Raw genomic sequence first — 18,019 nt, forward strand, 5'->3', positions numbered from 1 at the left:
CAAATTTTGGATCTTTTGTTGTTGTCCCACAGGTCCGTGAGGCTTTCTTAATTTTTTCTATTTTTTTCTGTGTTGTTTGGATTGGGTGAATTCTGTTGTTCTGTCCATAAGCTCATTGATTGTATCCTGTGTCATCTTCACTCTACTGTTGAGCCTATCTAGCTTGTCTTTTGTTATTGCATTTCTTAGTTACATAATTTTCATCTGGTTATTTGTATAACTTGTATTTCCCTGCTTTGATCTTCTATTTTTACATTTGTTTTAAGAGAATTTACAATTGATTGTTGAAGCATTTTTACGATGGTTGTTTTAAAATTCTTGTCAGATAATTTCAACATCTGATTCATCTAGGTGTTTGCATTGGTTGATTGTCTTTTCTCATTCAAGTTATGATTTTTCTTGGTTCTTGGTGTGACAGGTGATTTCCATTTGAAACTTAAATATTTTGTCTAATATGTTAGGAGATTCTGAGGGCTAGTTCAACCTTTTATTTTCACAAGCAATCATCCTGTTTAGGTTTATCATGCAGGTCTTAGCCTATATTTTTGTGGGTTGTGCTTCCAATGATAGTTTAATTTTGAGTCTGCACTGTTGTTTTGGTTGGCTTCTTGTATCTAGTGGCACTAGGGCTCCCACTGGTCTCTGCTGATGCTGCCTGAGGGAGTAGGGATTCATTCTTAGGCTGAGTTAGTGTATATCTATTGCTGGGGAAGGGATGGGCTGGGATTTCCTTACCATGCTCCCTGCTACCCTGATGTCTCTGGACAGGGGAGGAGAGTCTTGGACATGTGGAGAACAAGAGGCTTCCTGAGATTGGATATCTAGCAAAACTGGGTTTGGCTTGCCAGTTCTGACTGCCTGTTCTGATGTTTGTGGGTAGAGAAGGAGATCCTCAGACCTGTGAAGGCTGAGGTTCTTGACCGGTTCCTGACTAGGCCCTCTGGTTTCATGCCTGCCTTTGTTTCTCTTGATGGAAAAGGGGAATCTCGATTTGCCATCATCATGACTGAGCAGATGACCCTTTGTGGCACCCTCAGGGCCCCAACGGCTGGGTAAACCAGACCACTGCTACTCCACAGTTCCTGGACAAGATCCTGTCCACCTCTCAAGACAAGAGCATCATTACGTAGAAACTGAGCTGGGAAGATTCCAACTATGGCATCCCACAACATGCTCTGTGGGGTCACTCCCACTTTTTTAGTGACTTGGTCACCTCCTCAGATGGTCACATTGCCCTCTCAAGCTCCTTGGATGGAACCCCGTGCCTCTAGGATTTCACAATGGGCATCACCGTGAGACAATTTGTGGGCCATACCAAGGACGTGCTGAATGTGGCCTCCCCTGACAACCAGCAGATTGTCTGTGGATCATGAGATAAAACCTCAAGTTATAGAAAACCCTGGGTGCCAAGACCAGCTTGGTCGTGGAGACCCTAACCCAGCGGCGCTAGAGGAATTAAAGACACACACAGAAATATAACATGTGGAGTGGGAAATCAGGGGTCTCACAGGCTTCAGAGCTGAGAGCCCCAGAGATTTACCCACATATTTATTGACAGCAAGCCAGTGATAAGCATTGTTTCTGTAGATTATAGATTTACTAAAAGTATTCCTTACGGGAAACAAAGGGATGGGCTGAAACAAAGGGATGGGCTCTGGCTAATTATCTGCAGCAGGAACATGTCCCTCAGGCACAGATCGCTCCTGCTATAGTTTGTGGTTTAGGAATGCCTTAAGCGGTTTTCTCACCCTGGGTGGGCCAGGTGTTTCTTGCCCTCATTCCGGTAAACTGACAGCCTTACAGCATGGGCATCATGGCCATCATGAACATATCACAGTGCTGCAGAGATTTTGTTTATGGCCAGTTTTGGGGCCAGTTTATGGCCAGATTTGGGGGCCTGTTCCCAACACCTGGGTGTATGCAGATACACTGTCTAGTATGAGAGTCAACAGAGTGGGTGTCTTGTGTTCACTTCTTGCCTAACAGCAGCAACCCTATCACTGTCTCCTGTAGCTGGGACAAGCTGGTCAAGGTATGGAATCTGGCTAACTGCAAGCTGAAGACCAACCACATTGGCCACACAGGTTATCTGAACACTGTGACTATGTCTCCAAATGGATCCCTCTGTGCATCTGGAGGCAAGGATGGCCAGGCCATGCTATGGGATCTCAACGAAGGCAAACACCTTTATATGCCAGATGGTGGGGGCATTATCAACACCCTGTGCTTCAGCCCCAACTGCTACTGGCTCTGTGCTGCCATGGGCCCCAGCATCAAGATCTGGGACTTAGGGGTAAATATCATCGTAGATGAACTGAAGCAAGAAGTTATTAGTACTGGCAGCAAGGCAGAACCACCCCAGTGTACCTCCCTGGCCTGGTCTGTTGGTGGTCATTTGTTTGCTGGCTACACAGACAACCTGGTGTGAGTGTGGCAGGTGACATCGGCACCTGCTAGAAGTTTATGGCAGAGCTTTAGAAATTAAAAAACGAACAAACTGGAAAAAAAAAGTGGGGAGTCTCAGGCCTTATGGTGAAGGAGAGTGTTTCCCCTGACTATTTGTTTTTGTTGAGGTTCCTAGTTAATCTCTCTTGCTGGTGGTGTCTGGCTTCCTTGATATTTGTCAGAGGGACACCTATTCTATTCTGGGAGGAATTAGCCTACATGGGCTGCCTTCTGCTCCTAGGCTGTGGCTGGGAAAAACCAGGTCTGTGTGGCCTTCTTCACTTGGGTGAGGTAGGCGTAAGACATCCTGCCTCTGTGCTGTTCTTCTTGTTGTAGGGTTACAAAGGAGTTTGCCTTCTTCTTTCCACCTTCCAGAGTCCTTCGTTTGTCTCTTGCAGTATTTGTTTATATTTGTGCTTAGTGGGGATTAACTGGGAAAAATGGTCTGTGCCATCTTGTCTGGACCACAAGCTGGGTTTTCCTTCTAATTTCAGTTTCTGTGGCATGTGAGTGTGCAGGTAAACAAGTGGAGAGATACTCAGCAACACCCTGAGTTTGGCTTTGTTGGAGGCCCTGAGATTTACTCACTTTTAAAAGAGTTCATTAAACATCCTCTATGCCTGGACTTAAATTTCATTCACCAGTTCATCATAGAGCTCTGGAAAATTGTAAGCCAGTGCTGTCCTCCCTATGTTTTCTAAAGCCCTATGCTGGTACAGAGGGACTTTCTCTTTAGATATTTCCTTGACTTTCCCTAGTTTGGTCTATTCACTCTCTGCCTGCTTCTTTTCATATTGGAGTATCCAGTGTGAATTCTCAGGATTTTGTTAACTTTTCTTTGCCAGAATATCTTCTGGCCTGGTTGGGGTAGTATTGGACTCACTGAAACCATGCTGTGAAACTTACGGAATAAGGTTGTACTCCTTTATTTGTTGGTGATATGTTTAAATTTTTGTTTTGTGTTTTTTCTTTTTTTGAGACGGAGTCTTGCTCCGTCACACAGGCTGGAGTGCAGTGATGCGAGGGGGGCTCACTGCAAGCTCCGCCTCCCGGGTTCAAGTCATTCTCCTGTCTCAGCCTACCAAGCAGCTGGGGCTACAGGAGCCTGCTAGCACGCCCAGCTAATTTTTTGTATGTTTAGTGGAGACAGGGTTTCACTGCGTTAGCCAGGATGGTCTCGATCTCCTGACCTCGTGATCCACCCACCTCAGCCTCCCAAAGTGCTGGGATTACAGGCGTGAGCCACCATGCCCGGCCAAATTTTTGTTTTTTCTTAAACACTATTTTTTTTTTCACTATTGTCAGTAGGAGCTTTTGAAGTACTGCTTGATGATGAGATTTTTGCAGTTTTTACATCTTCCTCTAACTTTTGACATTGCTAATGATGGTGGTGGCAGCCTATCTGGAGCAGCTGCTGTGGAGATGCCAATTGTGGCTGGGGAGGTGTGGCCAGGGCTGCACCCATCGGGGCTGTGCACTCTGCAGAGCCAGCAGGGGCTGGGAACAGGCGGGAGCTTTGTGCTCCTGGGTGCAGCTGCAGCTGCCCAGCTGCAGCTTGGGGCCCAGGAAGCCCCCTGCCCCTGTAGGCTTGAAAGTGCCTGCTCTCGCTCCCTGGCCTCTCCCTGCTCCTGGCGCCTGCTCCAGGGTGGAGCAAAGTTGTGGCCAAGCCCAGGCACTGTTGCAACCCGGCCAGGTATGTGCGTGCTCAGAGTGGTGCTGACATGCCAGCCCCTTGCCACCATGGTCCCCTCTGGACTTTGGGTATCGACAAGCGTGGGAGGGGGGCCGCAGGGGCTGAGGGCAGCTTGGCACCGGCCTGCAGGCGCCTCTTGGGACAGTCAGTTTGGGTGCCGTGGATGGCATGTTAAAGGCAGACAGGTTCCTAGGCAGAAAGGGGTGGGTCCCTGGTGAAACTTTACCTCAGGCCAGGGATGGCCTGAAGCCTGGGGGCTGGGCTGCCAGTTCTAGGTGAAGTCCATGGCCCAGAGTGAGAACTTCATTGATGACTGTTTGGCAAATTTGATGGTGCTTTTTCTAGGCCCACCATGGCTGCCCATGGATGAATCAGTATGCAGTTCCCTGATTCTGAGCACATAAAAATCCCAGGTTCAGCCAGACACACATTAATCCAGATGACCTACTTGCAGAAAGGAGCTACCCACTATGGGTCTCCTCCGCTGAGAGCTGGATGCTTGTTGGGACAACCTGCCTGTGGAAAGGAGCTGCCCACTACAGGTCTCCTCCCTTCTGAGTTGGGCACACATTGGGACAACCTGCCTGCAGAAAGGACCTACCCACTTCGAGTCTCCTGAGAGCTATTCTGTCGCTCAATGAAGCTCCTCTCTGCCTTGCTCATCCTCTAGTTGTCTGCATACCTCATTCTTTCTGGATGTGGGACAAGTGCTTGGGACCTACTGAATGGTGGGACTAAAAAGAGCTGTAACACGAGCGCAGTAGAAACATGCCCTCCAGTCACTACGTTGCGTGCAATGAGAAAGAGAGAAGATCTGTGGCCCTTCTGGGATTCCAGAGCTTGGGGCTACCTGAGCCAGGACTGTGACATGCTGTAACACCCTCTTTGGGACTCTGTGGTTCCTGGTATCTCTGAGCTTTCTGGTGCCATCGTTTTCCCCCTGTCCAGGTGCTACTGAAGCTACGTGTTGTATGTCTGGTCCAACTGCAGCCTTGCACAGAGCCAGCGCCTGTGCTGGTGCCTGCCTGGAGCTGCCTGTCCTGCAGCAGCTGGTGTGCCTGGCTGTGCACAGTGGACAGATCCCGTGCTTGCTCACTCACACACCCCTTGCTGCTCCACTCCTGGCTCACCCTTGGCATGTGTGGGATCCAGGCCAGTAGTGCGAGCTGAGTGCAGCCTGCCAGGCTGAGTGGATGGAATGAGTTCAGCGGGCATAAGCGAAACCCAAGCAGAGGCACCACTGGCTACAGAGGTTTCTGGCTGGCAAAGCAACACCCTAATGATCCTGTGACACTAATATCTTTTTTTTCCCCCCTCCTGATGCCTGTGACTCTGCCAGACCCCTGTTATCTTTTTGCTTACTTAATTTCTATCCTTTGGTTGGTTTCTCCTCCTTTCAGTCTTGGACTGCCAGGTTCTCATGGGTTTTATCCTTGACTCTCTGCTTTTCTGTCAACATTCAGTCTGTTGGTTTCATCTGTCACCTTTAAGTAATTGACTCTCGAATTTGGATTTTTAACCTTAATATTTTACCTAAAGGTAAAATTTCCAGCTGAAACGATTATAGTTTACTCAAAGTAGTTCCATATTCTTGTTCTTTCATTTCTATTGATACTGTCATGATTATTTATTTCTAAAGCCTTAAAAATTTTATTGAATTGTCTCTCTTTTGTTCACTAAATCCATTCGCTAGGTCAAGAATCTTTCATTTTAATTCGCATTGACATTGTCAATTCTAGATCTTCATTTCTCAAGCTATGTTGGTATAATGGCTTCTTATGTCTTATTAGCTGCCAAATCAAAATCTATCTTTGTGTCTCTTTGTCCTTCTGTTTATTGAACGATAACATACACACAGAAAAGTATACAAATCATAAGTGTTCAGCTTGATGAATTTTCACAAACTGACCATACTTGTGCAGCTAGTACCAACAAATTAATCTTTTTAAACTATTGTATTCATGATCTTGGTTTTCAAAAATTGTAACCTTGTGTTAACAAAAATTAATTTAAGGAGTTTGGGCTTTATTGGTTTCTTGAGCAGAGGACTAGCAGAAGATAAATTGGCATGCCATCTCCCACTACTTGTCACATAGAGTTTAATTTTGGAGACGTTTGCTATTTTAACTGTATCTCATACTCACTTTTTTTTTTTTTTGCCTTATACATCTCTATTTCCTGAAATACATTTCCCATTTGACTTTCTGTATTCTAAATCATGATCATTATTTCAGTCCTAATTCATATCTTGCCATTTCTAAGAAATTTTCTGGGTTATTCCAGCTTTAATTAACTTGCAGTAATATTTGCAATAACAACAACAAAAACCCAGGAGATATCTGAAATATCTACCAACAGGAATTTTCTTTTTCTTCTTCTTCTTCTTTTTTTTTAAAAGACAGTGTCTCATTCTGTTGCCCTGGCTGGAGTGCAGTCTTGGCTCACTGCAACCTCCGCTTCCCAGGTTCAAGTGATTCTTGTGTCTCAGACTCCCAAGTAGCTAGGACTACAGGTGCACGCCACCATACCCAGCCAATTTTTGTATTTTTAGTAGAGATGGGGTTTTGCCATGTTGGACAGGCTGGTCTCGAACTCCTGACCTCAAGTGATCCACCTGCCTCAGCCTCCCAAAATGCTGGGATTACAGGTGTGAGCCACCACACCTGGCCCACCAGCAGGAATTTTTGATGAGAGAAAGGTAAACATTGTTATTACAATGCATTTAGAAACAGAAGTGATATTTTTCCAAGTTACAGAATAAAATGAGCCACAATATCAGATATGGTTTTTTTTAAAAAAATGTAAAATATTCGTTGGGTGCAATGGCTTGTGCCTGTAGTTTCAGCTACTTGGAAGGCCGAGGTGGGAGCATTGCTTGAGGCCAAGAGTTTGAGGCGGCAATGTGCTATTATTGTGCCTGTGAATAGCCACTGCACTCCAGCCTGGACAACATAGGGAGATCCCATCTTAAAAAACTGTATGTATACATATATGCATACACACCACACACACACACACACACACACACACACACACACACACACTCTCTTACATACATATACATATGTGATTTTTTTTCTCTATTTGGAAAACTCTAATTTTTACCATGTCTTCAAATAAGATTATTGAAGTTAGAGAGCTAAAGCCCTTGCTTTTCTGTGTAGCTTAGAGGATATCAGCTGAATTAACAAGAAATTCACCTCTGGTATGGATGAACTAGAATGAAAGATAAAAGGTGTTTTTCTTCATTTCTTCTAACTGGCTCTGAAAGATTTTACTGCCTGAAATTCTAGGAAACTGGGGGACCAAATAAATTCTACCATCATTTTCAGGATTTATAATAAACAGGGTATTTTGGGGAAGCTTATGCTGACTGATCTTTAGATGATTATAAGTTACGCTGTAGTAATTTTTTTAAACAGCTTTTTTGAACTATTATTTACAACTAAAGAATTCAGCCATTGAAATTGTACAATTTGTTTTTAGTACATTCACAGTTATGCAGGCACTACTACAATCAATGTTAGAACATTTTCATTACCACAAAAAGAAATCCAGTACCCACTAACAGTCATTCCTAATTTCACCCCACATTTGCCAGCCCTGATCAACTAGTAATCTAGTTTATAGATTTGCCCATTTTGAGCATTTCTTATTAATGAAATCATACCCTGTGATCTTTTGTGTCTGGTTTCTTTGACCTAGTAAAACATTTTCAAGGTTCATCCATGTTGTAGCCTGTATCAATACTTCCTTTTCATTGCCAAATTATATTCCATTGTATGGATGTTGTCCCATTTTATTTATCTATTCACCTGTTGATGGATATTTGGGTTGGTTCTACTTTGCAGCTATGGTGAATAATGTTGCTTCAAACATTCATATGCAAGTTTTTGTATAGACATATGTTTTCATTTTGGTCGGGTATATACCTGGGAGGTGAATTTCTGGATCATGTGCTAACTCTATGTTTTACCTTTCCAGGAACTGCCAAACTCTTTTCCGCAGTGGTTGCACCATTTAATGTTTCAGCTAGCAAGGGATGAAGATTCCATTCTCTTCAGTGCTAAACTATATGTCTGTCTTTTTTGATTAGAGACATTCTAGTGGTGTGAAATAGTTATCTCATTATAGTTCTGATTTGAATTTTCCTGATATATTGAACATCTTTCCATGAGCCTATTGGACATTTGTACATTTTTCTTAGAGAACTGTCCATTCAAATCCTTTGTCCATTTTTTTGTTCGTTTTTCTTATTATTGAGTTGTAAAAATTCTTCATGTCCTCCATCCAAAAGTTCCTTATCATATATATATACACACACACATATATGTATATACATATATATGATATATATATACATATATATATGATTTGTAAATATTTTCTCCCATTCTGTAGGTTGTCTTTTCACTTTCTTGATGGTGTCCTTTGAAGCATGGAAGTTTTAAATTTTGATGAAATCCAACTAATGTGTTTTTATTTTGTCATTTGTGCTTTTGTTGTTGTATCTAAGAAACCATTGCCTAAGCCAAGGTTACAAAGATTACTTGTATGTTTTATTCTGAGAATTTTATAGTTTTAGCTCTGATACTTAGGTATGTCATCCATTTACAGTTAATGTTTTGTATGCGGTCCAAGGAAGACATCCTGCTTCATTGTTTTGCATGTGGAAATCCAGTTGTCCCAGAACCAGTTGTTGAAAAGACTTTTCTTTTCCAATGGAATGGACTTGGCACCCTTGTAGAAAATCACTTTACCATAAATGTAAAGATTTGCATTTGGCCCCTCTAGTCTATTCCATTGATTTCTATGTTTATCCAGATGCCATTACCATAGTGTGTTGATCACTATAGCTTTTTAGTAGGTTTTGAAATCAGAAAGTGTGAATCTTCCCAACTTCGTGCCTCTTTTCAAGTTATTTCATGTTATTTTGGCTCCCTTACTTTTCTATATAGATTTTAGGATAGCTTGTCAAGTTCTATAAAAAAGCTAGCCGAGATATTAATATGGATTATGTTAAATTTGTAGATCAAATTGGAGAATCTTTCTTAACAATATTAAATCTTTTGATCTGTGAACATGAATATTTCAATTTACTTAGTTCTTTTAAAATTACTTTCTTTTTTGAGACGGAGTTTTGCTCTTGTTGCCCGGGCTGGAGTGCAGTGGGCGTGATTTTGACTCACTGCAACCTCCACTTCCTGGTTAAGTGATTCACCTGCCTCAGCCTCCGAGTAGCTGGGATTACAGGCATGCGCCACCACGCACGGCTAATTTTGTATTTTTAGTAGAGACGGAGTTTCTCCAGGTTGATCAGGCTGGTCCCAAACTCCTGATCTCAGGTGATCCACCTGCCTCAGCCTCCCAAAGTGCTGGGATTACAGGTGTGAGCCACTGCACCTGGCCCTAAAATTACTTTCAACAGTGTCTTAAGCTTACAAGTTTTGCTTTTTTTTTTTTGTAAAATTTATTCCTAAGTATTTTATTCTTTTTTGGTGCTTTTGTAGTAGAATTGTTTTCTAATTTCATTTTTGGATTGTTCATTGATGGTGTCTAGAAATATAATTTATTTTTGTATATTGTATAAATATAATTTATTTTGTATATTGACCTTGTACCCTGTACTATTACTTATTTTTTGTTTATATTTTAAATTTTGTGGATACATAGTAGGTATATATATTTATAGGGTACATGAAATATTTTGATACAGACATGCAGTGTGTAATAATCACATCAGGGTAAATGGGGTATCCATCACCTCAAGCATTTATCCTTTGTGTCACAAACAATTCAATTATACAGCTTTAGTTATTTGATAATGTACAATTAAATTATTATTGACTATAGTCACCCTATTGTGCTATCAGGTACTAGGTCTTATTCTGTATATATTTTTTGTTCCCATTAACCATCCCAACTTTCCCCCTGCTTCCCACTACCCTTTATAACCTGTTGTAACCATCCTTCTACTCTTTGTCTCCATGAGTTCAAGATTGTCTTTCTGTGTCTGGCTTATTTCACTTAACCTAATGACTGTGTCTGGCTTATTTCACTTAACATAACGACCACCAGTTCTATCCATGTTGTTGCAGATAACAAGATCTCACTCTTTTTAATGGCTGAATAGTACTCCATTGCGTATATGTACCACATCTCTTTATTCATTCATCTATTGATGGACACTTAGGTTGCTTCCAAATATTGGCTATTGTAAACAGTGCTGCAAAAAACATAGGAGTGCAGATATCTCTTTGGTATACTGATATCTATTTTTTTTTTTGGTGGGGGGGTTATATACCCAGCAGCGGGATTGCTGGATTATATGGTAGCTCAGTTTTTAGTTTTTTGAGGAAGCTCCAAACTGTTCTCCATAGTGGTTGTACACATTCCCACCAGCAGCAGTGTTTCAGGATTCTCTCTTTTCTACATCCTTACTGTTTGTTTTCTGGTTGTTTTATGGTCTTTTTCCTTTCCTGTCTTCCTGTCTTTCTTTTAGGGAAGGTAATTTTCTTTGGTAGTATGACTTAATTTTACTTTTTTTGTATTCATTGTATGTTTTTTGATTTGAGGTTACCATGAAGCTTGCAAATACTGTTTTATAACCCAGTATTTTAAACTAATGACAAGTTAACATGATTGTATAAACAAACAAGCAAAAAGAAAACTAATGAAAACTCTACACTTTAACTTTGACCCCTCTCCGCTTTTTAACTTATTGTTTCTATTCATAACTCATTGTACTATGTCTTGAAAAGTTGTAGTTATTATTTTTGATTGGTTCATCTTGTCTTTTTTCTGAAGACCAGAGTAGTTTACACACCACAATTACACATTATTATTATAATGTGATAATATTCTTTGTTTTTTTGGTGTACTTACTTCTACCAGTGAGTTTTGTACCTTCAGATGATTTGTTACTGCTCATTAATGTCCTTTTCTTTCTGATTGATTAATCCCCCTTAGCATTTCCTTTTTTTTTTCTTTTTTTTTTTGAGACAGAGTTTCACTCTTGTTGCCCAGGCTGGAGTGCAGTGATGCAATCTTGGCTCACTGCAATCTCCACCTCCCAGGTTCAAGTGATTCTCCTGCCGCGGCCTCCCTAGTAGCTGGGATTACATGTGCCCGCCTCCACGCCCAGCTAATTTTTTGTACTTTTAGTAGAGACAGGGTTTCACCATGTTGGCCAGGCTGGTCTCAAACTCCTGACCTCAGGTGATCCACCCACCTTGGCCTCCCAAAGTGCTGGGATTACAGATGTGAGTCACTGTGCTTGCCCCCCCCACCCGCCCCCCCGCACCTTAACATTTCTTATAGGACTAGTGTGGTGCTGATGAAATCCTTCAGCTTTTGTTTGTTTGGGAACATCTTTATTTCTCATTTATGCTTAAAGGATATTTTCACCAGATATGCTATTCTAGGGTAAATGTTTTTTTTTCCTTCAGCACTTCAAATATTTCATGCCACTCTCTCCTGCCATGTAAGATTTCCACTGAAAAGGCTGCTGCCACACATGTGGGATCTCCATTGGATGTTATTTGTTTCTTTTCTCTTGCTGCTTTTAGGATCTTTTCTTTATTCTTGACCTTTGGGAGTTTGATTATTAAATGCCTTGAGGTAGTCTTTACGTTAAATCTGCTTGTTGTTCAATAACCTTCTTGTACATGAATATTTACATCTTTCTCCAGGTTTGGAAAGATCTCTGTTATTATCACTTTGAATAAACTTTCTACCCCTATCTCTTTCTGTACCTCCTTTTTAATTCTAATTATTCTTAGATTCCCTTTTTTGGCTGGACATGGTGGCTCATGCCTGTACTTTGGAAGGCCAGTACTTTGGAAGGCCAAGATGGGAAGATTGCTTGCACGTAGGAGTTTGACAGCAGCCTGGGCAACAAAGTGTGACCCCTTCTTTACAAAAAAATTTTAAAATTAGCTGGGCATGGTGACACATACTTGTAGTCCCAGCTACTCAGGAGGCTGAGACAGGAGGATCTCTTAAGCCCAGGAGGTTGAGGCTGCAGTAAACTGTGATTGTGCCACTGTACTCTAGCCAGAGGGAGACCCTGTCTGGAAAAAAAGAAAAACTTTCCCCTTTTGAGGCTATTTTCTAGTTCTTGTAGGCATGGTTTATTCTCTTTTTTTCTTTTCTTTTCTTTTCTTTTTTTTTTTATATGTTCCCTCTGACTATTTTTTGTGCCACTGTACTCCAGCCTGGGTGACAGAGGGAGACCTTGTCTGAAAAAAAAGAAAAAATTTCCCCTTTTGAGGCTATTTTCTAGTTCTCATAGGCATGGTTTATTCTCTTTTATTCTTTTTTTTAATTGTTGTTGTTCCCTCTGACTATTTTTAAATAGTCTGTCTTCAAGCTCACTAATTCTTTCTTCTGCTTCATCGATTCTGATATTAAGAGACACTGATGCATTCTTTAGTGCGTCAGTTGCATTTTTCAACTCTAGAATTTGTGCTTCATTCTTTTTATTTATTTCAATCTCCTTGTTAAATTTATCTAGATAGAATTCTAAATTTGGTCTCTCTGTTATCTTGAATTTCTTTGAGTTACTTTAAAACAGCTATTTTGAATTCTCTGTGTTAAAGATCCCATATCTTTCAGGCCAGGATTGGTTCCTGGTGCCTTAATTTAGTTTGTGTATGGAGATCCTGTTTTCCTGGATGGTCTTGAATCTTGTGGCTGTTCGACAGAGTCTGTACATTTATTAGGTATTTATTGTAGTCTTCACTTCCGTGCTTTGTTTGTACCTGTCATCCTTGGGAAGGCTTTCCAGGTAATACAAGGTACTTGGGTGCTGTGATGTAAGCTGTATCTGTATTAGGGGCCACTTCAAGCCCAGTAACACTATGATTTAAGCGGACTTGTAGGGGCACTGCCTTTGTGGTCTTGGATAAGATCTGGAAGGATTCTCTACATTACCAGCAGAAACTCTTGTTCCCTTTCGTTACTTTCTCCCAAACAAATGGAGTCTCTCTCTCTTTTGAGTCACCTGGAGCAGGGGATGGGGTGACACAGTCACCCATGTTGCTACCAGTACTGGAATTGCACTGGGTCAGACCTAAAGCCAGCGCAGCACTGGGTCATGCCCAAGGCCCACTGTAATCGCTACCTGACTCCTGCCTATGTTTGCTCAAGGCACCTGAGCTTTATAATCAGCATGTGGTGAAGCCAGCGAAGCTTGTGTCCTTTCCTCAAGGGTGGTGAGTTTCTGTAGGCTCCAAGTGGGTCCAGAAATCTTGTCTGTTAGCCAAGGAGTAGAGTCAAAACCTTAGAAATCTACCTGGTGCCCTATTCTACAGCTAAACTGGCACTCAAGCCATGAGACAAAGTCTTTCCCGCTCTTCCCTCTCCTTTCCACGAGTAGAAGAGCCTCTCTCCTTGGCCACCACCACCATAGGCCCACAGGAAGTACTGCCAGGCTACTGCTGATGTTGACGTGAGGCCCAAGTTTCCTTCAGTCAGATTGTGGTGAATGCTGCCAGTCCTGGGACTTACCCTGCAGGGCAGTGGGCTCCTCTCTGGCCAGAGCAGGTCTAGAAGTGCCACCTAAGAGGCAAGGCCTGGAATTGGGGGCCGTAAGAATGTGCTTGGTGCTCTACCCCACTGTGTTCGAGATGGTACCTAAGGTGTAAGACAAAGTCCCCTTAATTTTCTCTTTGTTTTTCTCAAGCAGAAGGAGTCTCTCATCATAGCCACCACAACTGGGAATGTGCTAGGTTTCACCTGAGGTTAGCATGTCTGAATCTGACCCAGGGCCCACAGCGTACTACCCGGGTATCACTGCTGGTTATTCAGGGACCAGAGGCTCTTAAGTCAGCAGGTGATGAAGCCTGCCGGGACTGGGTCCTCCCTTTCAAGGCAGCGGGGTTTTTTTTTGGCCCAGGTTGTGTTTAGAAATGTCATTCAGGAGGTAGGGCCTATAATAGGGGTCTAATGAGTGCCCAGTGCTCTATCCTACTGTGGCTGAGCTGGTATTCAAGAGGCAGGACAACATTCTCTTTACTGTTTGTCTCCTCTCCTCAAGCAGAAGGATGGAGTCACTTTTGTTGCTGCAAGCTGTGCTGGCTGGGGTGCAGAAGGGGTGTTGCAAGCACTCCTGTAGCCTCCCTCTCTCATGTCTCTCTAGGTTGCTGAAACTCAAGTTCTGACTGCTGGAATGGGCAATTCCCCTCTGGCTATGGCTGGTCTAAATGCTCCCTTCCTGGGTGGGCATTGGCTGAGTTCATCCTGGTTTTGCTTTCTGCTGTGACATGGCAGCAGTGAGTTTATTGCAAAGTCCCACAATCACAGTGCTCTCTTTCTCCTCCAAGCATACTCTGTGCACCATGTGGCCACTGCTGGGTGATGGGAGAGGACTGGTCTTGATGATTCGAGACTTGGCTGAGTTCATCCTGGTTTTGCTTTCTGCTGTGACATGGCAGCAGTGAGTTTATTGCAAAGTCCCACAATCACAGTGCTCTCTTTCTCCTCCAAGCATACTCTGTGCACCATGTGGCCACTGCTGGGTGATGGGAGAGGACTGGCCTTGATGATTCGAGACTGTGTTTTCTACCCTTTTCAGTACCTCTTTCAGCGATAGGAAGTTAAAACTGGGTACTGTGATTGCTCACCTGATTTTTGTGTGTGTAAATAGTTGTTAAATTTGGTTTTCCTCCTGGCAGGGGGCAGGGAGGCATAATTGGTGGGGGCTTCTAGTCATTTATTTTAATGGTTTTTGTTGCATTACATAGGATTTTCTTCATACAAGATGATGTAATTTGCAAATTAAGATAGTTTTACTTCTTCCTTTCCGATCTGAATGCCCCTTTTATTTTGTTTGTTTCATTGTAATGGCTAAGACCTCTGGAGTAATGTTGAAGCCAACAATAGAGTGGACCTCTTCATCTTGTTTCTGATCTTTGGAAGAAAGTATTCAGTTGTGTTTTTTTTTTTTAACCCCAAAGAAGAATCTATCATAACTTTTTTTTTTTGAAGACTAATTTCCTTTTTATTTAAGAGTTTTTCTCTTTTGTTTACATACACAGATATGTGCTGATTAGAAGGCTCACTTGTGCAGTGTGGAGGATAACCAGTGCCTTACAAAATGGGGTTTGGGAGTGACCTGAAGAATTCACATGAAGCAGTGTTAAAATTGCAAGACTGGGAATTACGGTTACTGGAAACAGTAAAGAAATTTATGGCCCTGAGAATAAAAAGTGATAAAGAATATGCATCTACTTTACAGAACCTTTGTAATCAAGTTGATAAGGAAAGTACTGTCCAAATGAATTATGTCAGCAACGTATCCAAGGTAAGAAGAATAATTTCACTCTTTGTTATTTATAACATTATAATTGTCCTTAAAATGCAATAGCTCATACTATTGAATGAGCATACTTAAGTCAGCATTCTAAAGCAGTGATTCCACAGTTTTACAGAGTATGAAAATCTCATGGAGAAGTTTTTAAAAAATATAAATTTTGGAGTGGCCGGGCATGATGGCTCACACCTGTAATCCTAGCACTTTGGAAGGCTGAGGCAGCAACATCACTTTAGCCTAGGAGTTTGAGACCAGCCTGGGGAAAGTGGTGAAACCCTGTCTCTACAAAAAATATGAAAATTAGCTGGGTGTGGTAGCATGTGACTGTAGTCCTAGCTACTTGGGAGGTTGAGGTGGGAGGATTGCTTGAGCCTGTTAGATCAAGGCTGCAGTGAGCCGTGGGTGACAGAGTGAGACCCTGTCTCAAAAAACAAAACAAAAAATTCCCTAATTTTTTGTGCCTCTCTGATATTCTGTATTCTATAGCTGTACCTCTCTGATACTCTGACTTAGTGGGTCAGGTTTGAGAACCACTGTTACAAATTTTGGTTTGTTTTATTAACTCTTCTGGCTTTGGGTCATTTGAACCCTGCTATTTTTCCCTTTTGCACTAACTTTAGTTATAAACCACTCCCTGAATTCTTCTGTGAATCATTAGTGTTGTGAATCATATGGAATATTTTAGCATGTAGCTGTTATTTGCTATCATTTCAGTACAAAAATATTAGTATATTGTTGAGTTAGTCACTCTTAAAACATCCATTAGATGAATAATGTATTTTTTAAATCCAAGATTATTCTGTCATATAAAAATAAGGGCCAGAATTATACTGTTAATTGTTCTTTGAAAACATTGAAGAAGAAATATTAAACTCTAATAGTTCTTGGATTCTTGCTCTGTTACTTCCAGTGTCTTATTTAAATATCATATTTCACTATATTTATTCAAAGTTAAAAATAAATCTTTTTAACTTTAGAATGTTAAAAAAATTAATCTTCTTTCACTTTTGGGTCTTAGGATTTGAGTAAATTTTAGAGGAAACTCTGTTACCTGTGGAGACTGTGTATATAGTGTGTTTGATCAAGTAAGGAGTTGTGATTCTGTTAAGAACCCAGTAATGTTAGTATCTTTAACTTCCTTTCTGGGCCAGTATCTAGTCTGAAGGTAGAGCTGCCAGAGATGGCCACAAAAAATACAGGACACCATTTGAATTTGCATGCAGTATTTAGGACAAACATACATTAAAAATTATTTGTTATTTATCTGAAATTCAAATTTAACTGGATATCCTTTATTTTATTTGGCAATTTCATCTGTGGGTATAAAGCCTTCTATTATGTTAATGGGAATAGATAGGGAAAGTATTTTTGATATTTTAAAAGTCATATTTTATTTAATCTTCTTGTTTTTGGTAAGCTACCTGGTGTTTCTGAGTCCAAAGGCTTTCTGCTTCATTTATCCCTCTTGTTTTCTTTTCTTTTTTTTTTTTTTGAGATGCAGTCTCACTTTCTCGCCCAGGCTGGAGTACAGTGGTGCAATCTTGGCTCACTAAAACCTCTGCCTCCCGGGTTCAGGTGATTCTTGTGTCTCAGCCTCATGAGTAGCTGGGATTACAGGTGTGTACCACTACACTGGCTAATTTTTGTATTTTTAGTGCAGATGGGGTTTCATCATGTTGGCTAGGCTGGTCTTGAACTCCTGACCTCAAATGATCTACCTGCCTCGGTCTCCTGAGCTTTAACGGAGTCATCTGACCTCATAAATCTTGACCTCCCTTTTGCAGGACCCTTAGGTTTTAACTTTTCCTCATATGCTAATTAGTTACCACTTATCTGCTTTTCATTTTCTTACATTCTGTTGACATGTCTTATTTGCCATTGTCACATAGTTTCTATTTTCTGTGTTATTGCTAATTTATACATTAAATTAACAGTTGAACAATGGTTGAGAACTCACAGAAAATCAAGGAGTATGTCAGCCTTTCCTCTTTTTTTTTTCTCTTTTAGGATCTTGCTCTGGCATCCAGGCTGGAGTGCAGTGGTACAGTCATGGCTCATTGCAGCCTTGACCACCCAGGCTCAAGCAATCCTTCCACCTCAGCTTTCTAGGGAGCTGGGACTATAGGCATGTGCCACCATAACTGGCTAATTTTATTTTTTATTTTATAGAAACGGGGTCTCAGTATATTGCCCAGGCTGACCTTGACCTTCTGGGCTCAAGCAATCCTCCCACCTTGGCCTCCCAAAGATCTGGGATTATAGGCATGAGCCACTGTGACCAGCCATTCTTTCCTCTTAACACAGAAAAACTATGATTTATTCTACCTATAAGTAAAGTCTACCTTTTTTAAAGAGGATTGTGCTTTTCGTATTATATCTTAAAAAATCTTTGCCTGGGCCGGGTGCGGTGGCTCACGCCTGTAATCCCAGCACTTTGGGAGGCCGAGATGGGCGGATCACAAGGTCAGGAGATCGAGACCATCCTGGCTAACATGGTGAAACCTTGTCTCTACCAAAAATACAAAAAAATTAGCCGGGCATGGTGGCGAGTGCCTGTAGTCCCAGCT

At 41.6% G+C, this 18,019-nt stretch overlaps 1 protein-coding gene and 1 pseudogene across 47 annotated transcripts in view; both read left to right on the top strand.

Annotated features, from left to right (window-relative positions):
* The window catches only part of FER (FER tyrosine kinase), a 439,457-nt gene that overhangs the window by 35,282 nt on the left and 386,156 nt on the right, over nucleotides 1–18,019 (top strand). For all 47 annotated transcript variants that reach the window (XR_010156938.1, XR_010156953.1, XR_010156948.1 and 44 more), the window contains one exon: nucleotides 15,178–15,443. Coding sequence is in view for 14 of the 47 variants with exons in the window: in XM_063810513.1 (XP_063666583.1) it covers nucleotides 15,237–15,443 (207 nt within the window). In the remaining 33 variants the exon portion in view is untranslated. The remainder of the gene's footprint in view (nucleotides 1–15,177; nucleotides 15,444–18,019) is intronic.
* LOC107974798 (small ribosomal subunit protein RACK1-like) lies at nucleotides 870–5,298 on the top strand (annotated as a pseudogene).

This window comes from Pan troglodytes, chromosome 4, assembly GCF_028858775.2.
Source record: "Pan troglodytes isolate AG18354 chromosome 4, NHGRI_mPanTro3-v2.0_pri, whole genome shotgun sequence".
Taxonomy (NCBI): Eukaryota; Metazoa; Chordata; class Mammalia; order Primates; family Hominidae; genus Pan; species Pan troglodytes.